This window comes from Populus trichocarpa, chromosome 5, assembly GCF_000002775.5.
Source record: "Populus trichocarpa isolate Nisqually-1 chromosome 5, P.trichocarpa_v4.1, whole genome shotgun sequence".
NCBI classification, from domain to species: domain Eukaryota; kingdom Viridiplantae; phylum Streptophyta; class Magnoliopsida; order Malpighiales; family Salicaceae; genus Populus; species Populus trichocarpa.
In genome coordinates, this window is record NC_037289.2 from 4,814,721 (window position 1) to 4,838,412 (window position 23,692).

Sequence of the window (23,692 nt, forward strand, 5' to 3'; positions counted from 1 at the left end):
ATGGGCACGGAACAGCTTATTAGGTCATGAATAACGATCCAACAATTTTTTTTTTTGAACTGGAATGATGCAAGAAGAAGCCAGACTTTGCTGCTGCCGAAGTACAAAAAAAGACTATAATAATCCGTAGGTACACCGTCTTCATACTCATTCCTCTATCTTATCCTTAAAGATGGAAATGAGGTCATAGATATGGCTATTGCCAGATTGTTCATTTGCTCGGTCAACTGTTATAATGTGTAGAAGATGCATAAAATATCAAACAAAGATTTGTCCACTTGCTGGGTAGTTTAGTTGATAAAGGATAAAAAAAATATTGGGAAAAATATTATGTAGTGTTGTGGGGATCATTTTTCCGGATTGGAAATGATATGAATAGAAAAGATAATAAGTTCATTTATTTTATTGATAAAAAAAAACATCTCCCGATATTTTGATTACTAAAAATCTTAATTGGTCTTAAAATCTTTGTAAAAGGACTGATTGTATAAAAGAAAAGAATTAACATCCCTAATACATTTTACTCGAGATAAACTGCATTATTTATTTGTATGATGTAAACTAAGATAATATTATATTTTCTAATTATTTGTTTATCAAGAGTTAAAAAAAGTCTTTATCTTACCAGTTTAAAACCTAATCATTCTAATGCCAACATAAAAATAAAATAAACTGATTTTTTTATTTAATATTAAAAATATATTTTATGTATAAGTTCATAATTTTATATATTAAAATATAAAAAATGTTTTTGATATTTTTAAAATGTTTGCCAAATCAATTCTCACCGGTAATTAAGAATTTACCAAATTGTATTAATTTCACTGTTCAAACGGACATTACCAAAGAAACATACGCACAAAAAGCATTTCTAAGTTGCTAAACCAAAAAATAAAAATTCTTAACCAAAAAGAAGTTAAAAATTCCCAGCAAAAAATAAAATAAAAAAATCATGACAATACACACAACGACGCTCACAAGCACGCACACCGAGGTTTGCAACTTGATCATTTAGCATCAAACTGATTCCAACGTGAAAATATGGAGTGGAAGTACACGATTTGAGAGAGAAAAAAAACTTAACCAATGCGAAATTCAGGCATGAGATTTGAAATTAAAAAAACAACTGCCATAGATTAGGGTTATGCGAAAAATAACTCTAATTTTTTAATTTCGGTTTTTTGATAAAAATTCATATAATAACACATTTGTAAAAAAAAAAAAAAAAATCGGGTCTCAACCAGGTTTTACAGGATTTTTGCCCATCCTAATCATTTACCTCACCTGAACCGGTCCAGCCGCCGGGTCGACCTGTCAGGTCAGACCGAGCTTAATAACTATGATATTGACTATTATGGCCGGAACATATAGTAACAAAATTGTATAGGTATTAAAAAAATAATCTTGACTTGTATACAAAATTGTATAGCTATTAAAAAAAATAATCTAACAAATTCAATGAATCTAGATATTTGTTTTTTATGTGTTGGAAAAAAAAATTAAAAAAATTACTTTATAATTTACTCAAATCCAAGTACAGCCGACTATATGCTTGTGACTTAAATCCAAATCATACTTAGCCTATAGTCTCTCATTCCTCTCAAATTTTTGGTGCCCCACGTACCAAATTTTAACTTTTTCAAGTTTCTATTAAACAAGTCGTAAAAAATATTGTAATATTTGAATGTGAGATTGAAGTTTTGAATTTGTATAAACATATCAATCAAAAATTCTTTTAAGATCAATTTTTTATTTATGTTTTATTATTTTGTTGGATAACAATTTTTAAAGAAATCTTAACCAAAGAAATGAGTGTAGTCTATATTTAATTTAATATCAAATATGTTCATCACTATGTTTTAATAGTAAATTCTAACAAGGAAAAAAAACCACTATCTTATGTTTTCCTCTAAAAATATTAAATTAATACTTTTTAAATATGTTTTTATAATTAACATTCTTATATAAAAAAAATTAAAAATACAAGAAAAAGCATTTGAAAAAGCACTGAAATGTAGTATCAAATAGTGCCTTAAATCAGACTAATTACATCTTAACAAGGTACGGCTCCCTTAATTATCTAATTGAAAAAAGATATATCATTAAATAATCGAAAATAAGTAGAACACAACGAATAGATTGAAGTAGCCTAAACGAGAGGATGGTCCAAAATAGAACCACGTTGGTTAACAACTTGTTTGAGTGTGTTTTTTATATTATGATTGTTTTCATGAATATAATTTAAAAATATAGATTTTAAAAAAAGTTATAAATTGCAATATTTTTTAATAAAGTTTACAATAGAGAGTTTTTAATGGGATTTATATAAAAATATTGTGTATATTAATTAACTAAACATTTTTAAATTTGTGATTGATACAAAATGCAAACTACATCACAATGCTAAACAGAGCTTTATTAATACAACTTGGGATTCTAAAATCTAACATGATGGCACGTGTAATTTATTCTTTTTAGTAGTGTTTTGTTACTGTCTCGAGACAGAAATAATAGAGACAGTAAAAATAAAAATATGTTTGGGGGAAAAGATAGAGACAAAGACATAAAAATAAATGTCTTTAGGGTAATTTTAAAATAAATTTTTGTTTTTTCAAAATATAAGGTATAGAGAAGACATGTCTCTAAAGACAATATTTTTTATTCATAAAATATTTTATAAAAAACTCTCAATTTCAAAATTGTTCAATGTAAAGATAAAAATTATTACTATCATAGTTTTAAAACTAAATTTAGTGGTCGATCTAAGAAAAGACCTGAGTCATAGTTCAGATTGTCCCAGGTTGATTCTAGTCAACGAATGAATAAAAATAATTATTATAATAGTTTTAATACCTCACTCGGGGGTCAACTCAAGACAAAGTTTGGGTCACGGGTCAGGTTGCCTCGAGTTGACCCAAGTCAATATAAAAACAAAAGGTGTTATTATCATAATTTTAAAACCTGATTTAGGAGCCAACTCGGTGTAAAGCCTGACTCACGGGTCGAGGGGGTCACCTTGGGTTAACCCAAGTCAACGTAAGAATAAAAATGATTATTATCATAGTTTAAAAACTTGATTCGAGGGTAAACTCAGGGAAAGGTCAAGGTCACAGGTCACAAGTCAACAAGAATAAAAGTTGTTATCATATTTTTAAAATCCAACTCGGGGGTCGATTAGGACAATGTACAAGTCATGGATCAGGAGGGTCAACCCAATTGATCCATTTTTTTAAAATAATCAAAGCATCTTTGTTTTGACCAAAATAAAATCTTAAAAAAATGATTGTGTTTTTTGACATGTATTTTATTTCGGGTTGACCCGAGTTTTTGACCGGATCATGTCGAGTCAATCATTCCTTTATTTTTTTATAACTTGGGCCAATTTAGGTTTCGGGTCGGCCAAGTTTAAGGTCAACCTGTCAGGTCAATCTGAATTTTATAACTAGAGTTATTATAATATTATTAATTTTAAAGCTTAATATAAACTAAAATAAAAAAATAATATTTAATTATTTTTTAAAATATATAAATTTGAAAATAATATATACTTAGAGTAAAATAATTTTTTTAATATTTTATCTTATCTTATCTATCCTAACCAAATATACGAGTCTCAATCCAGAAAGGTGTTGCTTACTACTACCAGCTATAACTTTATCATAATATATTTTTTATCTTATTTTATTTTTTATCTCCACTATTTATATCTAAAATATTTTCTAAATAACTTTACTGTCCTTGTCTGCTGACACCATTCTCAGCTTCCAAAGACTTTTACTTTCATTTTCCTTTGACGGACCATTAATAGCAGGGCACCTTCACACAATCACTTAGCGCACAGAGTCCGCAGCTTTTTCATTCGTGGCCAAGAAAATCCATGTAGATTCTCAACGCAAACAAATAATGAGGCAGGCAGTGCTAGAGAAAAAGGATAGAATATATATAGAGGGCATCAGAGTAGCTGGTCTTCATTGTTTCCTAGTTTCCTTCATTATTTAACTTAATATAGTTAGCTAGCTACCAATGGAACGTTATGAGATTTTGAAAGATATTGGGTCAGGGAACTTTGGTTTTGCTAAGCTAGTTAGAGAGATAAAGACCGGTGAACTCTATGCTGTAAAGCATATTGAAAGAGGCCAAAAGGTGATCTATGTTTAGCTTCATGATTTCTCTCTGAATTTTTCCATGTTTCAATTTAAAATATTTCCATTTTTTAGGTGGGGTGGGTGGTGGAATTTCATAAAGATGTGTTAAATGTTTGTTGAAGATAAGATTTTGCGAAGTAGATGCTGTGCCTGTGTATTTTATTCTTATGGTCTTGTATGGGCTGTGTGCTAGTTTCTTCATATATTAATCTAGGCTGGGGGACCCTTTTTTTTTTATGAAGTTTCTTTCAACTTGGTGTTCTATTTTATCTGATGGTAGTGATTCTGGAGTGTTGTTTGGTTTCTGCAGATTGATGAGCATGTTCAGAGAGAGATTATGAACCACAGGTCGTTGAAGCATCCCGACATAATTAGATTCAAAGAGGTATGCGAAGTGTCATGTATTTTCTTCTTATTAGATTATAAAAAGTAAAAGAATTTTGTTTGACTAGGTCCTTCAACTCAAAGTAAAGATGGATTTAGTATTTCTCTCAACTCTCAGATAATTTTGAAAGAATATGAATTGATATGGAAGTTTCAGTTATAATCTATGCAATTTCTTTCATTCAAAATGGAGGCTTTGATATATAAAAAATGCACTTAGACATGTACTTTTCATGTCAATAGGACACTAATTCTTGATGCCAAGAATTATAAGAACTTGAAGATTTTGAATCTTGAAAAGGATTTTGAAGTCCAAACGCCAATTTACATTTAGATACCAAAATTCGAAACCAAGAGCCTTGCCTCCGCTCTTCAACGTGCCTTTGCATTCTTCAAGTTTCAGGACAGGTGAATTCGTTGTGCAGGTTCTGCTAACACCAACTCATTTAGCCATAGTCATGGAATATGCAGCTGGTGGAGAACTTTTTGAGAGAATATGCACTAATGGTAGATTCAGTGAGGATGAGGCAAGGATAGCACAGAACAAAACATTTTTCAGATTCTGACGTCTTGTTTATGTGGGAGTTTAATCATTTAATTTTTGGTTCCTTTAAATATTATCAGGCAAGATTTTTCTTTCGACAACTCATATCAGGAGTCAGTCACTGCCATTCTATGGTACTAATTCCTATCAATCTTCATTATCGATTAGTATAGACACAGTCCATGCTTATTTTGACTCTGCCTATTACTCTTCAATAACTAATCAATCACTCTCTTTTGCTGTAGCAAATTTGCCATAGAGATCTTAAGTTGGAAAACACCCTCTTAGATGGAAGCTCAGCGCCGCGTCTTAAGATATGCGACTTTGGCTATTCCAAGGCAATGAACTTACTGATTTGCCTTACATAGAAGACATTTGATTGTAACCCAGATAATCAATGTTTTACCCCCACTTTGTGCAGTCTTCTGTGTTGCATTCCCAACCCAAGTCTACTGTGGGATCACCGGCCTATATTGCTCCAGAAGTCTTATCAAGAAAGGAGTACGATGGGAAGGTATTTAAGACCATTTCAATCTTGTTTTTGCTCATTTCTTTTTGGGCCACTTTGGTCACCTAAACCCCAGCATTACTATTTGATTCTTCGAATTATAGATTGCAGATGTTTGGTCTTGTGGGGTTACCTTGTATGTGATGCTGGTTGGGGCTTATCCATTTGAAGATCCTGAAGATCCAAGAAACTTCAAAAAAACAATTCACGTTAGTTAACAGCTTTAACATTAAATGACCCCATTGCAATCATGATTTGATGTGTTAGTAAGAATAGACTGTTTGACCAACGACAGCGGATTCTTAGTGTCCACTACTCAATTCCAGACTACGTTCGAGTTTCCAAGGAATGCAAGCATCTTCTGTCTCTGATTTTTGTAGCAAATCCTGAAAAGGTAACAGAGAGAACTTTCATTTGCTGGTCAGCGCTCTATTACGTAGTACTTACTGTAGTTCTTTTTTTTTTTTTTTTTTGGGGGGGGGGGGGGGTTCCTTTGGGCTTAAATTTTGCAGAGAATTACTATCCCAGAAATCAAAGGGCACCCTTGGTTTCTGAAGAACTTGCCTGTAGAGTTAACTGAAGAGGAGGATGGCAGCTTACAAATTGACGATGCAAAAGAGGAATCACAACGTATTGAAGAGATATTAGCTATGATTCAAGAGGCTAGGAAACCTGCAGAGGGGCACAGAATAGGCGGACAAGTTTTTGGTGGGAGCATGGATCCTGATGATATAGATGCTGACGCTGACATAGATGATATAGAGACAAGTGGTGATTTTGTCTGTGCTTTGTGAAATGCCAGCTTTAAAATCACGCATAGCTTTGCTTTACTATCCTGATATTACTGAGAAGGAAGTTGAGGATAAGGGCTTTTTTTCCTTTGCTATGGGAATCAAACGATCTGTAGATTCTGTACAATGGGGTGGCTGTTTAACACCCTTTTTCCTTTCGTTTTCCTAAAATTAAAAGTGTTATAATTTTACTTTGAACATGCACGATAAAGTTAAAATTGTTTTTTAAAATATTTTTTATTTAAAAATATATTAAAATAATATTTTTTTAAAAAAATATATTATTAACATTAACCTATTAAAATTATCTAAAAAAATTAAATACAATTGGGCCAAAAAAACAAATATTATCTTACTATTGTCATCCATGTTGTATTATGTTTTGATCTTCGAGCAGCATTATGTTGTGTCATAAGTTAAAAGATATTATTTGTAAAAATAGTAGTATTTAAAATTGACTTATCATGTTTTTAGGTAATTTAATTTTTACAAACAGAAAATAATAAGTTTCATAATAAACTTAAAAATGGTTTAAACTTAAAAATTTTATATTGATTTTTTATTTAGTTCGAATTTTAAATTAAATCGTATAAAAATTATTACAACATGAACTAGTTGAATGAACAAGTTCAAAGAAAAAAAATCATGGCAATTAACCTTAGTTAATTTGCCAAACTCATAACTCGGGTTATGTATTCTACTTGGTTAAATTAGTTTTTTTAATTTTATTACATGATAAAAATACAATAATTGATTTACAATTAAGTAAGTATTAAAGAATAAAATTCAATAGAAACTCAATATTTAAAAATGGAACAGAACATAAAACAGAAAATGAAAAAATAATGGTTTAATTGATTTTTTTTTTAATTTTATTCTTTAATATTGAGTTTATTGAAAATTTGGCTTAATAATTTGTTTTATTTTTTTATTGGGTTTTTACACTTTCATTACCTCATATCACAAAATTATTAGGTTAACTCATATTAATTCAATATATTATCGTTTTAATATTTAGAAAGAAGATATCGTCTTAAATTTTTTCGAGTGAGATTATAATTTTACCGGCTATCTGTGTTGTCTTTAAACCTTTCAAGTTGATCAGATCATATCGAGTCAATTTTCATAAGATTAATTGTTTTTTTACTAGAGAGAGCACGTTTACAACACTTTAGTATATTTTTATTTTCATAAAAAATTAATCTAATTCGTGAGCTTAATGTATGCCAATAATCTAATACATACCTACAATCCTAAGATATTAGAATATTAATAAAGAACACAATAATGAAAAAAATATTTCTAATCTTTGGCCACCATGGAAAAATTATACAAGTAGTTATAGTCTAATAGTTGTGTGTGTGTGTGTGTGTGTGTGTGTGTGTGTGTGTGTGTGTGTGTGTGTGTGTGTGTGTGTGTGTGTGTGTGTGTGTGTGTGTGTGTGTGTGTGTGTCTATATTACCTTTAAAATGATCTAAATTTCCATAATTGTGCCATATTATTGTTTCATAGTTCATCTAGTTATGTAAAATTACATTTGATTAATATTTTGGAATAGAAAAAACAAATACAATACAAAAATATATTTAGTTAAAAAAAATAATTATGAATACAGAAAAAATTTTCTAGTTCAATTTTAAAATAAATTTTTATATTTTCAAACTTTAAAGCTGAGAAATATATCCTTTATATTTCTGTTATCAATGTCTTTTTTTTTTCAAAAAAAAAAACTGAAATAGTAACCAAACTAGAATGTAGGATTCATATTTTGTTGTATTATTAAGTAAAGCCCAAACATATATCAAGCCCAAGAGCCCAAAAGTAAGCAATACCCAAAACTAAATTCCACGTGTCTTCATCTAAACCCAACTACACATTTAACCAATTGATTTAAGCCACACGCAAGAACCCCCTCTCCATATAAAAACAAAAGACAAAACCCTAATGCGCCACAACACAGAGAAACCCTAATAGAGCAGGAAGAGACACTCTCTCCTTAACACAACTTGGGTGCCGTGTAGTGAGAGACTCCATTCAAAATGAAGGTTCAATTTTTAATCTCTTGTACTGTCTTTCTTTCTTTAGCAAAACCTTTATTTGTTTTCTGACTTGTTGTTTTCATATTTTTTTTATATGGGCAGTTTAACATTGCAAATCCAACTACTGGGTGCCAGAAGAAGCTTGAAATCGATGATGACCAGAAATTGTACGGTTCTCTCATTTTAGCATTTCATTGGTTTTGCTGTCTTGTGTAGATAGGTGTGTGTTTTGAGATTTTGGAATTTTAAGTGATTTGTGAGCTCAAGTCATCGAAATTGAGCTTGTTAGATATGATGCTGGTATGTGTACGGGAAAGTTTGATTCCTTAATTGTGTGTTTGCATTTTAGGCATCATGGAACTAAAAAGCAGTGTTGATTTTCATGAGGTGCATGATAGGAACTTAACGTATGAAATTTTGGGGTTTTATGATTCTCCATTTGGGGTCAGATCTCATAGGTTTGCGTAGATTTCTTTTTAGGGGAAAACTACGGTTTAGTTTAGCATAATGCATCCTGAAATACGATGAATATAGTGTAATCCAAAATGTATCTTAATGTCGATATGTAGTGTCTAGACCTTGAGGATAAATATGCACTGGAACTGTAAGTTTAGTCTATTTTTCATCCTTCTAATTCCAATTCCACGAAAAATACTAAACAATTATTTAGCAGTTCTGACCACTAATGTGGTTTTGTTCTTACAATTTAGCCATTTTCACAAAGTATTAGAAGTCCTACTTGGTGTGTCTGTGCATAAGTATCCCCTGGCAATTATCAATTCACTTTCTTCATCTTAGTGGACTTATGGGAAAACTTTCGTCTTAGTTTTTAATCTTTTATTATTTTTATGGCAGGCGGGCATTCTTTGACAAGAGGATCTCACAAGAAGTCAGTGGAGATGCACTGGGTGAGGTATGCTTTTGCCAGGAGTTGACTGGCTGAGCTAGTGTTTCAAAGTTATGTTGTATTTTTTATTTTCTTATGTCAACACATCTGGTTGTATTATACAGGAATTCAAAGGTTATGTATTTAAGATTATGGGAGGGTGTGACAAGCAGGGTTTCCCAATGAAGCAAGGAGTTCTAACTCCAGGCCGTGTTCGTCTTTTGCTGTACAGAGGTTTGTGGATTTGTACCTGGCATGTGTTTCTAAGCGTGTGGTATTTGTTTTTTTTGCAGGATTTAGCTAATTCATATACAATGCTCATTAACAGGTACCCCTTGCTTCCGTGGATATGGCAGGAGAAATGGAGAGCGCAGAAGGAAGTCTGTTCGGGGATGCATTGTTAGTCAAGATCTCTCAGTTTTGAACTTGGTCATCGTAAAGAAGGGTGAGAATGATCTTCCTGGCCTGACAGATGTTGAGAAGCCAAGGATGAGAGGTCCAAAGAGGGCATCAAAGATCAGGAAACTGTTTAACCTCTCTAAGGAGGATGATGTTCGGAAGTATGTTAACACATACCGCCGGACATTTACAACCAAATCTGGTCAGTTACTGTCTCATTATTCCTTTATTTATTTATTATTTTATTTGAATTTGGTAAGGACTCAGAAAGTTAATTACTAGATCATGATCTGGTAAAGTTAAGCATTACCTTAACAAAAATAACAAGGCACCTTTTTTTCTGGTTCTTCAGGCAAGAAGGTTAGCAAAGCTCCCAAAATTCAAAGGTTGGTTACTCCCCTGACTTTGCAAAGGAAGCGTGCAAGAATATCTGACAAGAAGAAGAGAATCTCAAAGGCTAAGGCTGAGGCAGCAGAGTACCAGAAGCTTCTCGCCACCAGGCTGAAGGAGCAGCGTGAGCGCCGCAGTGAGAGCTTGGCCAAGAAGAGATCTAGACTATCTGTTGCCTCAAAGCCCTCAGTTGTGGCTTAAGTGTTTTGTAACTTGGTCCATGAGTAATGTCAGTGCTGAATTTCTTCAATAGCTCAAGGTAATTTTGGTTGTTATTTGGATTGTTGGGGTTAATTTTTAGATATTCAATGATTTCAAGCATCTGAGTTTTTGGTTTTGCTTCCATTATGTTGTGGAATGTGTAACTGTCTTCTTTCAGATATTTTTGGCTTGCCAAGTCAATTCTGGATTCATGGTGTGTTTACTTGGATGCTTGAATCCTCAAATTTACGAGGTCTACATGGTCATGAAGCAATCTCATCTGAATGTTAAATTGTTTTTGGGTTTCTCTTTAGATCACATCCGTCAGTTTGTCCTATTGAAATAAAACAAATCAATTTGATTGTCTGGGGTTTCTATGGGTTACCTTGGAAAAACGCTTCATGTCTGTTTTAATTATTATTTGATTGAATAAAAAATTAATTTTAATAAATGAATTTAGCAAATTCAAGTGGATAAATATTTCATGCTGCTAGATTTTGATTTATACTTATTTTTTGATTTTTCAAATTTGATTTTTAATTATTATATAGGTTTGTCTGGGGTTTTTAATTTGATAAGTATTAATTATTATTTATACTTTTTAATATATTTAATTAGATGATCATATAAACTTTTTTGATGATCATAATTTTTTTATATTAAAAAATAGATTGGAAAAACCTATATAATTAATTTTTTTGGAAAAAAAAAATACTAACCCTCTGCGAAACCGGGGCTTGGGTGAAATAACTAGTCAGATGGAAAATGTGAAGGATTTTAATAGGTTTGGGATAATTTTTATAAATTAATGGAATAATTACAAAAAACATATATAGTTTAACTGCGTTTTTATTTTCCCATTATATTTTAAAAAAGTACACTTCGCTCGCTAAAGTTTAAAATGTTCATTATAATTTACGTCCTGAAGCTTGAGTTTCAAAAAAATCAATAAAAAACATCCAATTATTTTCAGGATTACCTTGTAATTAAAAAAACCCTAGCCACCATCCACTTGACCCAAACTTAGATCTCCAATAACAAAGAAAATTCTGACCACCAGTTATATGAAACCAATCTTGATTTCTATTTTTCCTTTTTGTGTTTGTCAAGAATCAATGCTCATTTTGTTTAAAAATCCTAAACAAATCTTAGATTAAAGCTTGCAGAGAACCCTAATTTATTAAAACAAGGTTTTGGACACAAGCTTATGGGAGAAACAACTGATGATGGGTATGCAGGTTTTGATGAGATTGAATTCAAAATAAAAAACAGAGAGAAGAAGAAGAAGAAGAAGATATACACGTGGGGGATCGGGAATGCCATGTGGGTGCAGTCCAATAAGATTATCATTGCCTTGGTACTTGTAATTGTAAAGCACACGCAACAGGCGGTTCGCGGGGAATCCAAAAACATTGATTTCGAAATGTCTTGCTATCTTCTCCTTGGTACATCGGCGAAGCCAGCACTCTGACAGCTACAAAAGTTGGATGTATGTGCAGGTTTTGCAATGGAGATGAGGGCAAGAGAGAGTTGGGATTTCTAGGTTTGGATGTAAAGGGGAGATTAATATCGCTTTAGGGATAAATATGTTTGGTTAGAAATAATTTTTTATTAAAATTAAAATTTTGTTTTAAAATTGAGTTGAAATTTTGGTTTAACTTTAAATGCATTTTTTTTTGTTTAAAAAGGTTGTTTTAAATTATTTTTACAAATATATTTTCATCTTAAAATAAATTTAATTTGTTTTTATTATAAGCTATTTTTTAAAAAAATACTTTTAAATTGTAAATCAAAGTGAATTTTTAATTCATGTTAAATAAAATCTTACCTTCTTTATTTCTTATATTAACAACCTATGTTAGTTTAACCATACTTCTTTTTTTTAACCACCACCACACCACCAGTATAGGCATAATCCACTTTTTCAGTTAAATTAAAAAAAAAATTAAAAGAGTTCAATCTTTCACTTCATTGTATATAAAAACATAAATCATCGTGGATCGAAACAATAGAATCGATTTCCTTATATTTTTAGTATATTAAAATGATTTAATTACCTTAAAAACATAAAAATATTAAATTAGTGTCTAAGTTTTTCTTTTATCATTTTACTTTTTTAAACATAGTAAATTAATTAAATTACACTTAAAATTATAGATTACTAAACTAGCGCTCAGGGGATTTTTTGTTTTTTTATCCTAATTTTTTATTATAATTAAGTTGATTGAAGGGTAATTTATTAATTTAATAAATATAAATATTATTTAAGAAAATGGTCGACATGTGTATTACACATGTAGCACATAGGTTTTGGTTGAGCCATTTGGGAGGCATGTGAGGGGGTTTTTGATGGCCAACTAGTGGCTTTCAAGGTGGCATTCAAGTCGTCTCGGTGACCTCTCCAACCATGGGTAACACATGTGGTAAAAGAACATTCAGTTTGGCACCAACAATTTGTTTTTCTTTCCTTTCTCTTTCCTCTTTGATTTCTGCATTTTACCCTTCAAATTCTCAAAACAACCCTATGTCAAGCCTTTTAATTTATTAAGACAAGAGAGAACCATGCTTTTGAAGTTGTGTTTTGATTATACAAGCAAATTACAAAAACAACTTTAGTCATATTTAAATTAGTTGGGTTATTGTTTTGTTTATTTTTTAGTTATTATTAGATATTTTAAAGATATTAGAGTCTTTATTTAAATTTAGGTTCATTGGACTGTTATCATTTATTAGGTTTATCCATATTTACTAAGGATATCATATTAGATTTATGATTCTATTATAAATACTCTTTTATAGAGACTTTTTTAGGGAAGACTATTTTTAATAAAGAAATCGACATTCTTACTATTTCTTTTTGTGGTTGAGTGATTTCCACACTAAGTTCTTAATTAATTAAACTTACAAGCTTTTCAAATGATTGATCAACTTTATTATGATTTTATACTACTCGTTTGCATCTTTTTATAGGTGTAGAGTGAGAGTGATCATTGCGTATAACTTTGGTTCTCAAAAGCAGGTTTTTGTTGGGTCAAGTTGCAAACCATTCAAATCTGATTGTAGCATCTTTTAAGAGGTGTCTACACCATATTATGTGGACTTGAGGGCTATTTTATGACACATTGTGGTACATTTTAAGGTTGTTACAATCATGTATTCCTGTTGTATTTGATTATTGTTTTGACTGAATATCGTAATATAATAGAGGACTGTATGAATAGCGTGATGCGATGCATTTTGGGAATCGTTAAATTAGTTCAAGTATATTGGGATGATGATCAATATAATAGCCTAAAAGTGAAAGATGATGAGCTGTTAGGATAATCTCGGATACTGGTAAGAGAAGAGTTATAGTGACAACTGATTTAGTAAGAAAATGAACTTCGTGGTTAAGAAAGAACACATGTATGTGTTATGATAAATAACTAAAATAGTGGGTGTGTTTGTTAATGCACAAACAATTATATATACATGAAATATCATTGAAGGCAGAACAATTATGGAGGTTTCTAGAATAAATTAAATAGGTTAAAATAAAGGTTGATGGTTCAATGTGTATAATTGGATAAGTGAAATGTTGATCATGTTTGAATTGTAGAAAGATGCATGATGAAATACCTGTGTTCTCGGTGCGGGTATGACATGAGTGTCATATAGGGATCTACCCTAACTACAACGTATCTTAAACATCGATGTTGTAAGACAAAATAGTACAAGAATCAAAGCTGCATGCTGGGTCGAAAGGAATAGACTTCCAAGGTGGATTCTTGAATGCCACATCATTTCTGGCTAAAATTGGGAAATGAAATGAAATACTTGTAAAAGATTAAAGAGTCAATAAATAAATCTAGAAAAGAAGATTTTACTAAGGCATGTAATGGAGAAATTATCAATGGCATGTGCGACTGAGGTTACATGTAATGTAAGACTTTGGTAAATAGAAAATTATCAAGTATTGATTTATTGCTTGTGGAGCCACTGACTGAGTGTAATAATAAGTTTTAGAGCATAGAATTTATTATGGCTTTGTGGTTGCAGGAGCTTCATGGTAAATCTTTGTCAACTGAAATCTAAACATGTTATCCATTTAGCACTAAATAAAAACAATGTATATTTATCATTTGGCGTGTTGTAATCAAATGGATTCAAACTATAATGTAAATAGTTATTTGTAATAGTTCTGGCAATGTAACTACCTCCTAAAGTAAAGCCATGTGTAATTGTTTAACATACACAATGAATAATGGTATGTTTTATGGGTATTAATATGTATACCATTAACTAAAATGATGATGAGTTGGAAAGATTGTGTTGTGGGAATTTGTGTTGTGGGAATTTGAAATTCCATCGGTTGTTATGTAGATGTTATAGGTTGATGGAGAACTGATTAGGGACCTAGACAAAGCAAACTCTGCCAAAATTCTATTAGAAATTGAAAGTATCAAGTTTACTAGAATGAATTTAAAGTGTAAATGGCAATGGAAAGTCAATAGTATAAAAATACATAACCCATATTGTTACATTTAAGATTGTTGGAATAAAGATAATTACATTTGAAAGTCCCAGAGTGTTATAACATTGAGGAGTGAAGAGTGGTGTATATTGGTATACTGATCCTTACTTGAAATTGATGAAGAAGTTGGTAATTGACTGAGTAAAAAAAATAATCATTGGTTTGTGGTGCATGTTCTGCACAAAAAAATATTTGTGTGAGCGACTCCTGAGAACTTGAAAAAAATATATAAATATGTGTGTTTTATGCTACATTGGACTAACCAAAGTGAGTCATGATTAAGCGATAAAATGACCTTTTAGGATTCTAGCCATTTAGGTCTGACTCGAACAGCTATGATCGCTAGCTGTTTAGGCCAGACCTAAATGACCAGTAGGTTTTGTATTGACATGTATGATATATATGTTAGATAAGTGAGTCAATTGTTACCTTTGAACGGTGCTTATGTTTTTAAATATCCATAAATTTTTCTTGTCAATATCTTTATAATAGCATTGAGAGTATCATACTCAGAACTCTGTCAAAATTCTATTAGAAATTGAAAGTATCAAGTTTACTAAAATTGATTTTAAATTAATATGAATGGTGTTAGTGGCAATGGCAATGAAAAGTCAATAGTATCAAAAAACAATTACTGATATTTTTACATATATGATTGTTGGAATGAGAAAAATTGCATTTGAAACTCCGGGTTGTTACAACATTGACGAGTGAAGAATGGTGTACATTGGTATTGAAATTGATGAAGAAGTTGGTAATTAACCGAGTAAAAAAAACAACCATTGGTTTGTGATGCATGTTTTGCATAAAAAATATTCTGCTCTTGAGAACTTGAAAAAATACATAAATGTGTGTGTCTGATGCTACATTGAACAAACCAAAATGAGTTAGAATTAAGCGATGAAAAAGGCTTTTTAAGATTCTAGCCATTTGGGCTTTGACTCGAACAACTAGGATAGCTAGTTATTTAGGCTAGACCCAAGTTATTAATAGGTTTTTTATTGGCGTGTATAGTGCATGTGCTAAATAAGTGAGTCAATTATCCAGTGTTTTAAAACCCGGACCGGCCTGGCGGGTCGACCCGGGCCTGGGACCGTTCCGGGTGGAGGCAAAAACCCGCCCGGGAAAACCCGGTCGACCCGGGACCAGGTCCACCCGGTCAAACCCGGGTGAGACCCGGTTAATTTTTTTTATTTTGACTGTCATTAAACGACGTCGTTTTTGGCTTTCTAAAATCCAAAACGCTGAAGACTGAAGAGTGAAGAAGAATGAAGCAAAATCAGTAACCTAATTAATTCTTTAAAACCCAGCTGAGGAGCAGAGAGGGACGTCTGACTATTGATCGTTGTTGTTTCTCTGTGAAAAAGGTTTGAATCTCTTTTTTTCACTCTCTGTTTTTTATGGCCTTTAGCCTTCTACCCCTCTCCTGACGTCGAGCCGCTTCGCCCCTTAGTCCAGAGAGGCTCGATGGAGATGATTCAAATCAAGCGAAAGCAAAGGCATTCGTTGGCATCCGAGATGCTAAGGATCGAACGATTAGGAAATGAAGGAAGTCTTGCAGCTCATCTTGATTGAGACAAGTGCAAATTGCTTCGCGTTTTCTTTTCTTCTTCCCGCCCTAGGAGCACAAAAGGAGGGATTAGTATTATTGACCCAACTAACACCTGGGGCTCCGTGCACTGGGAAAACAACAACTTCAACCATATGGGGGAAATAATACTATTTTTCACTCAGAATTGGGGAAAACAGCAACACCTGGGGCTCTACCTTTTACAGATTGTGGGGGAAATAATGTACTCCACACTTTTTTGTGTCATCCTTTTTTCAGTTAATTTTTTGTCCTTTGCTCATAACCTGAGTTGTTATTGCAGGTGAATGTTACCATTTCACCTAAGGACAATTATTGCATCGAGATTGTTCTTCGTTGTTTGGCAGTAGAGGGTGATGGACTTGGATCACACCAAGTTAATGATGGTGGTGTTTTGGGTACTGTCATGACAGCTGGCTTCAAAGGTTAGAAATTATCAATTGATTATATGATGCTTGGATTTTTGAATTTTCCACTGAATATACAGTGGTGTCCATGCAGTTCTTCCTTGTTTAGTTGAGGTATGATGTGAATGCGCACCAAAGTGTGTGCTCATGTGTGCACTCATGCACAAATGTATCCATAACTATATATAAATGCTCAAATTTTGTTGAAACAATTGATTTGTTGGAACTGAGTTGTTTTTTAGTGAATGGAGAGGTATGATCAGCTCATTAATTTTCTGTAATCTTCTCTAAGCATATCTGCAGGTTCTTGGACCTTTGTGTAAATGGTTGGCTAACTAAGAATCTTTTTTTTTGAAACCCATCTAACCCGTGACCCGATCACTTGACCGGATCGATGACCGGGTCGGGTTTTAAAACTATACAATTATCTCCTTTAAATGATACTTATAGTTTTTAATATTTATAAATTTTTCTTGTTAATATCTTTATAATAGCGTTGAGATGTTGTACTCAAAACTCCGTTTGTTTCTCTCTTGATATTTTTTTCTCCCTTCTACTTTGTTTTTTGTGCCGGCCTATTTCTCCCCTTCTTTCCTTGTCAGTTGGATATTTGCTTATTTACTCCTAGCCAGTAGATCCGCGTACAAAATTTAAGATGACCGTGTAAAGATGCATTTTTGGAATTCTTGGAAGAGGAAGTCTGGGGAAGAGAGGGATTTGGTGTGGAGGGAACTACGGAATTAACATCCTAGTCATCTGGGCCTGCCCAAATGTCTAGGATTTTTTTTCCTGTACCATCAATCATCATCCCTCCATTTTTGCCCCTATGAAAGCAATAAAGACAAGTTGCCAAAATATCTCCTCGTGAATATTCTTCGCGGTGTTCAAGGGCGGTGGGGCTTGATTCTGGTCTCGGTGCAATGTCTTTCAAAAGCAAGTCTCAGCACCACCGTCCCTTTTGTGTAAAACATTGATCAGAAGGTCCCAGCCCATGTCACCATTAATTTGTGTAAAAAATGGGTTCATGTTGGTGGCTAGAGAGGACAATGGTGATGATAATTTGAATTTCTTTCATCAATTAATCAATGGATTGTCGGTCTTTATCAAAACAAAGTTGATTTGCTTGTTTGGCGGCTTTATTACTTCCAAAATATCACAAATTAAAGCAAATTAAGTTGCCATTTCATGTTTTTGACAGAGCATCATGCTGTACTCCTGCCGGATGGAGTACTAGAGCTCACATCACTGTGTTCCATTCACCGTGCCACGGTCACCTGAAAAGCGCAACTCCATTAATTTTATTGGGATGTACGTTGATGCTTTGAAGATTAGCACAACGTTAGTAGCCTAATAATTACTGAATCTGTGTGTGTATTGATTTGCTAGTTTGGTGGCTTTATTGCTTCGAGAACATCACAAATTAAACTAGTTATTTTGATGGCCAACGTTAAAGACGCGGTCTTTCTCATTAATAAATCATCCCTTCTCAACTTCAAGGTCTAATCTATGGGTTAAATTTAGGCATTGCATTTTATGAAGCATGCATGGTAGCTTAGGTCTTGGTGTTAATTTGAGGTAGAGATGCGTCGTGCTTGTAACAAGGCTGGTGGAAATGTTCCGGTTCCATGGAAGGATGATGAGTTGCCGTGATGTTTTGTTAAAATATATGCAGCTGAAGAGGAGGAGCTCAATGTCCTGAAGCATTAATTGATTGCGCTGAAAATCATGCTAGGGAGACTTCATAGTTCTATCCCCACACACGTCTTAATTTGCAGGATATTGAAGCAAGTGGCTTTGGCGGTTTGACAGATTTGGAGTAGTTGACATCAATTAATTAATGTTCAAATAATTTTTTTATTATTTTTTATATTATGAGTGTTTTATTATTGTGATAAAAATTATTTGTTAAAGTGATTTTTATTTGAACAAGTATTAAAATAATAATTTTTTATTTTTTAAAATTTATTTTTAACATTAACACATTACAATAAAACAAGAACATTACAAAAACTTAACTTGAAGAATATTTTTAAAAAATTTTAACAATAAAAAACTAGTTCAATTTCAATTTTAAACCGCCCTAATAAAAAAAATACTTTGAGACGAAACGAGTGCCGTTGAGAATGGGACGAGTCGAGCACAAACATGCTAGGAGGGGATTGAGAGAATTTATGATGGTGAAAACGATGTGGACTCTTACTTAATTCATGCTTTCAACTATCTTTTCAAATATTTTTTTTATTAACATGAATATTCGGTTAATCTATACGCATCTCGATTAATTTTATTGATCTTAAAATTAACAATTATATAAATCTCTAGTGACCCTGAGCTTGAGATTTGTGAGACTTGAATTGATGACCTCTATATAATAAATCTAAAATCTAATCAGTTGAGTTACACCTTTCATGGTTTTTTCTATAATATTTTTTACATCTTAGGTAAATGGCTCCGTACGAGTGAAATGTAATCTGTATGAACATAAATATTTTATTTCTAATTTACTTGGTGGGTTAAAAAATACGTACGTCCCATTAATGGAACTAAGATGCTTCAAACAAAATGAGAGCATGCATGGTACCGTAGGGAAGGTATCGTTGTAAAAGTTTAAAAGCATGTTTGGAAATACAGTGAAAACAATGTTTTTTAAAATTATATTTTCTTAAATTATAATTAAATTTTTTAATTTTTATTTGTTAAAATTTATTTTTTTTATATTTTCATAGTATATCAAAAATAATTTTTTTAAATAAAAAATATTATTTTAATATATTTTTAAATATAAAATACTTTAAACTACCACAGTCTCAAAATCTCAAACAGATACTAGTTGTCTCTTCCTTCACTAGCCAATAGACCACAGTTTCTGTGCATCCCTCCCTGCTGGCAAGAATTGTCAAACAAGATTTCATCACCCTTGCTTCTAAAGTGGGCCAGCTGTTCCCATAAGCGTCCCCTGCTTGTGTGATTGCGTATAACTCCTATGCATACACTCTTTTGCTGTCAGATTCTTATTGGAAGTCCTGGAGATGACAATGTTCCCGTTTCCATGAAGGCAGGCTCGAAGTAACAACAAGGAACTGCGGTAATTTTTTTTTATTATGTATTTCAAAAAAATATTTTATTTGAAAAAAATATTAAATTAAAAATTTTATAGTATTTTTTTATGATGATATAAAAAATATATAAAAATTATTTTGATATATTTTTAATTTATTTATTTTTAAAAAATATAATGTACCATAATACTAAATACATATTTAAATAGTAAGAACACATAAAAATATGAGATTTATATGAATTTAAAGACAGATTTAACCCCTTTATATTTATTTATAATTTTATTGTATATGTAAAATATCTTATTTTTTAAATAAATTCTATACTTTATTACATTGAAATTGATTATAAGAAACATTATATATACGAACCTTTTTCACCGGAGGTTTTTTTTTTGGAGAAAGAGAGAAATGAAGGATTGAAAATTGACTCCAATAAAAACGAAGTTAAATATTAAGGTCAAGAGATATACGAAAAACGAGTAGAAGATAAGAGAATGGAATTCTACTGCCATCCTTGCTCACTTTAAGTTAAAGAACTGTCTTTAATCTAAAACCGAACATTACAAATTTCCTTATAAGCGTCGCAAAATAGATCAATATTGGTTTTTTTTTTAAGGAATATTATAATAACTGGTCGAAACATTTAATGTTAGGTTGAAAATCATGTGTTTCATCAAAAAAGAACTTCTCCTTGTCATCATCTGAAGGTCCTCAAGCCTTATCTAGTGAAGAATCTTACATCAAACTGGTATTAGTTGGTGCTCGATTGGCATTATAGGCACCATGAATCAACAACATTTTTGAAAATGTTTTTTTGAAGAAATTATTTGACAGTGGATGTGTAATAATTGTTTGAAAATCCCACTTTTATATACGTTGGTGAGCAATCTTCTAGATCACTACAGAGTAATCTCAGCTTCGTTGCTGTCTGAACTATATCAGTGGAAGGAGGACTCCTAATAAACAATTTGATTGTGTGAAAGAGAGAGAAAAATCGTGGAGCTCTCATTGCCGATCTTGTTGCTAAAATATATTTTAACAAGAAACATAGATAAAAGGGAACGTAGACAGACAAAAACAAGGAGGAAATGGAGGGGGGCAGAATCAACAAAATAGTCTTCTAGGAGTAATATTTAAATTTCCAAGGATACCACCAAAGGGCATCCTTCATAAGGATAAAATTGATAGTAATCAATAATCCCACTTAAGAATTTGATCACCATTCCTAGCATTATCCCAGAAGACATTTTTCACCAGATGAATTATATTTAATCTTATTGTATTTGTATATATACTAAGCCTAATCTCTCACTCAAGACTCCAACAGTGCATTAACAGGCCGGCTGTTGACCATCCTGCAATTGCTTCTAATCTCTCCAGGCCGCCCAGACTGCAGATCACCCATCTTTATCATGCCCTCAACGAAGGCGTTAAAAAATGTCCGCTGGTCTTTGCTGAAAAGGGCTACATACTTCCTTGTTTCAGGAAATGTGTAAAGTGTTTGGTCAGAATTAAGAAACCCTCTCCCAGCAGCCAAGTCCTTGAAATATCTGTTATCAAACATAGTTGGTGTTGCATCGAGGTCTCCTGTCACATTTTCATCTCCACCGAGTGGGCAAAGCCTGTTCAGCTTCTCTTTATACCTTGGCTCAATTGTTGGGTCAGGCTTGCCAGAGCCTGATTGATTATAGAGCCTGAAGACTATAGAGAAGCACCGAGCCTGACCTATAGAATGTGACCCTGAAAGGGCTACCATATCCTTGACAGAGAGATTGTATCCTTCAAAGAGGTCCATGAGAAGGCTTGCATTAGCTCTTGGACTAGGCATGATATTGTTGGCATCCTCTTGGCTGGCTGTTAAGCTGTCTTCCCTCCCTAACTTCACTTCCCAATCAGGTCCTCCGCTCTGATTCAAAACAGAGGATAGAATGAAGAGTAAGGTTTCAGATAAAAAAAGGGCAAAAAAATCAGTTCATTAACAAAGTGTTCTGTCTGACCAAGTTTTGTCTATTCTTCTGAGATTTTTCTCTTCATTACTTCTGGAGTGGAATTAGGATACCAGCATCTATAACACGTTACTATCAATTAAACCTTAAGCCACTAGATTTCATTGTGGAATAGTGCAGGGACCCACTACATTCAAATGGGAGGTCTAGAATACAATTATTGTCGAACTGTGAGCTTTCATAAGCTACAATTATTGCCCCTCTATGATTTTTCTCTAGCAGACTAGAGAAAAGGCCACATCCACATACACAGTGCTTGTGACCAGATGTTCAACATTAGCAAGCTAGTGGGGATATATATTAGCCCAATAGTGCTCAACTCCTAGGAAGGGGATCAGAGGTAGGGCTCAAATTTGAAGTACAGTCCTGGCTAGTCACTGTAATAATGAACCAGGAAAAAAAGGGGTGAAGCATGACCTTTTTTAAAGACTACCTATAGCTACGCCGTTGCCTCTTCAAATGTATGGATGATAAAGGACAAAAGGCAGACACAGAGGACCCATTTCGCAGAATATCCTGAGCGAAAGCTTGCTGCCTAGGTGGCTAGGCAACCCAAGACCCAATTGTCTTACGGCCAAGTTGTTAGTACCGTAGTGGTACATTAGGTTATAATTTTGTTCTATTAAGAATTAAAGAAAAAAGACCGGAGTTCTACATCACAGAGAGAAATTAATTACCAGGACAACTGCATCTCTAGAGGCCATGATGATTATATCTGCACAAGAAACCGTCCCAGGACAAACCCTCTCCAACTCTTCCTTAATTTCATCAACAACTTCATAAGACCTTAAAGAATCTATGTTGGACAGAGAGAGCTTCTCTCCTAGCATGTTTGGTGTGTCATCGAGCAGCATAGAAGCATCACAACCCTGTAAGAAAAGGAAGAAGAAGAAGAACCCATCAAATAAAGCCGAATCAAGATCCTTGTTAGAAAAAAAAAATGCAAGGTTGAAATGGAAGCATGTGTAAAGTTTTTGGTGTATATATCAAAGTTTACATTAACAAAACAATCATGGAATTGAAAACGCATGACTGAGGCAGCACTTCTTGGTTCTCTTATCATGTTCCTCCTCATCACATCCTTGACTATGAATTCAGCTTCCGGGCACGTCTCGGCGTAAAATCCAGGCTGGAGTGGCACAACAGAGGCAGAGGTAAAGGCGATGGATATGAGCAAGAGAAAGGCTGGGAGGGGAGGAGACATTTTTTTTTCGTCTTCCAAGCGCTATAGTATTAGACTATTAGTTGATAGTTTATGAGGGGGAGATATGGGCTATTGTTGTTGTTCAGCATATGGACTTATAAACTTGTTGGAAATATGTATTTATGGAATATATCATGTATGGGAATCTATGTATGGTATGTTGTTGTCATCGAGTTATTGCCTTTATTAAACTGTCTATAAAAAAACAGAGTCGTCTTACACTAAAATACTGTTTGTTACTGTGTTCTAACGTGCTTTTAATTTTTTTTTAATTTTTTTAGTTTGAAATTAATTATTTTTTATATTTTTATATTTTTTTAATATATTTATGTTAAAAAATATTTTAAAAGCAATTTATATCACACTCTCGAATAGACCATAAAAGATTGTTTGACACTTATATTTTAACATTATATTTTGACATGTATTTGAATCTGTTTTAAAAATACATTTAATATAAAATAATATCAAATAAACAATTACTATTTTTTAATGATTTTAACATTAAAATATTAAAAATATTATTTTAATACATTATTGTTGGTCACAAAACACACGGTATTAACAAAATAGTTGAGTGATGGTTTACATTATGGGCAAGGAAAAGAAAAGCCTTCAGATTTTT

At 32.5% G+C, this 23,692-nt stretch overlaps 3 protein-coding genes across 5 annotated transcripts; 2 read left to right on the forward strand and 1 right to left on the reverse strand.

Annotated features, from left to right (window-relative positions):
* The first annotated feature begins 3,810 nt into the window (after positions 1-3,810).
* Positions 3,811-6,570, forward strand: LOC7455192 (serine/threonine-protein kinase SAPK2-like). 3 transcript variants are annotated; one of them, XM_052452889.1, is made up of 9 exons: positions 3,811-4,143; positions 4,456-4,530; positions 4,955-5,056; positions 5,154-5,207; positions 5,319-5,411; positions 5,495-5,587; positions 5,686-5,790; positions 5,877-5,975; positions 6,094-6,570. In XM_052452889.1, the coding sequence occupies exons 1-9, from the start codon at positions 4,024-4,026 to the stop codon at positions 6,373-6,375; spliced, it is 1,023 nt and encodes a 340-aa protein (XP_052308849.1). In that variant the 5' UTR covers positions 3,811-4,023; the 3' UTR covers positions 6,376-6,570. The 3 variants fall into 3 exon arrangements, with proteins under 3 accessions (XP_052308849.1, XP_052308850.1, XP_052308851.1); XM_052452890.1 differs by lacking the exon at positions 4,955-5,056; XM_052452891.1 differs by lacking the exons at positions 4,955-5,056; positions 5,154-5,207.
* Positions 6,571-8,252: 1,682 nt separating this feature from the next.
* Positions 8,253-10,497, forward strand: LOC7455193 (40S ribosomal protein S6). The gene is made up of 6 exons (XM_006382832.3): positions 8,253-8,417; positions 8,514-8,578; positions 9,267-9,324; positions 9,423-9,531; positions 9,626-9,898; positions 10,049-10,497. Exons 1-6 carry the CDS (start codon positions 8,412-8,414, stop codon positions 10,285-10,287), a joined length of 750 nt encoding a protein of 249 aa, XP_006382894.1. The 5' UTR covers positions 8,253-8,411; the 3' UTR covers positions 10,288-10,497.
* A 10,464-nt stretch (positions 10,498-20,961) lies between these two features.
* On the reverse strand, positions 20,962-23,162 carry LOC7455194 (peroxidase 17). The gene is made up of 3 exons (XM_002307034.4): positions 22,861-23,162; positions 22,541-22,732; positions 20,962-21,763 (listed from the first exon to the last, which is right to left on the reverse strand). The coding sequence occupies exons 1-3, from the start codon at positions 23,065-23,067 to the stop codon at positions 21,170-21,172; spliced, it is 993 nt and encodes a 330-aa protein (XP_002307070.1). The 5' UTR covers positions 23,068-23,162; the 3' UTR covers positions 20,962-21,169.
* Positions 23,163-23,692: the final 530 nt, after the last annotated feature.

What these genes read in the sequence shown, in the direction of transcription:
- LOC7455193 (XM_006382832.3), top strand. An exon ending in GTGGAGATGCACTGGGTGAG is followed by an intron (nt 9,325 to 9,422) that starts GTATGCTTTTGC and finishes TGTATTATACAG; the next exon opens with GAATTCAAAGGTTATGTATT. An exon ending in GACATTTACAACCAAATCTG is followed by an intron (nt 9,899 to 10,048) that starts GTCAGTTACTGT and finishes CTGGTTCTTCAG; the next exon opens with GCAAGAAGGTTAGCAAAGCT.
- LOC7455192 (XM_052452889.1), top strand. Translation starts at nt 4,024, where the DNA reads ATGGAACGTTATGAGATTTTGAAAGATATTGGGTCAGGGAACTTTGGT. An exon ending in ATATTGAAAGAGGCCAAAAG is followed by an intron (nt 4,144 to 4,455) that starts GTGATCTATGTT and finishes TGGTTTCTGCAG; the next exon opens with ATTGATGAGCATGTTCAGAG. An exon ending in TTGTAGCAAATCCTGAAAAG is followed by an intron (nt 5,976 to 6,093) that starts GTAACAGAGAGA and finishes TAAATTTTGCAG; the next exon opens with AGAATTACTATCCCAGAAAT.
- LOC7455194 (XM_002307034.4), bottom strand. Translation starts at nt 23,067, where the DNA reads ATGTCTCCTCCCCTCCCAGCCTTTCTCTTGCTCATATCCATCGCCTTT. An exon ending in TCCATGATTGTTTTGTTAAT is followed by an intron (nt 22,733 to 22,860) that starts GTAAACTTTGAT and finishes CTTTTCTTACAG; the next exon opens with GGTTGTGATGCTTCTATGCT. An exon ending in CTAGAGATGCAGTTGTCCTG is followed by an intron (nt 21,764 to 22,540) that starts GTAATTAATTTC and finishes GTTTTGAATCAG; the next exon opens with AGCGGAGGACCTGATTGGGA.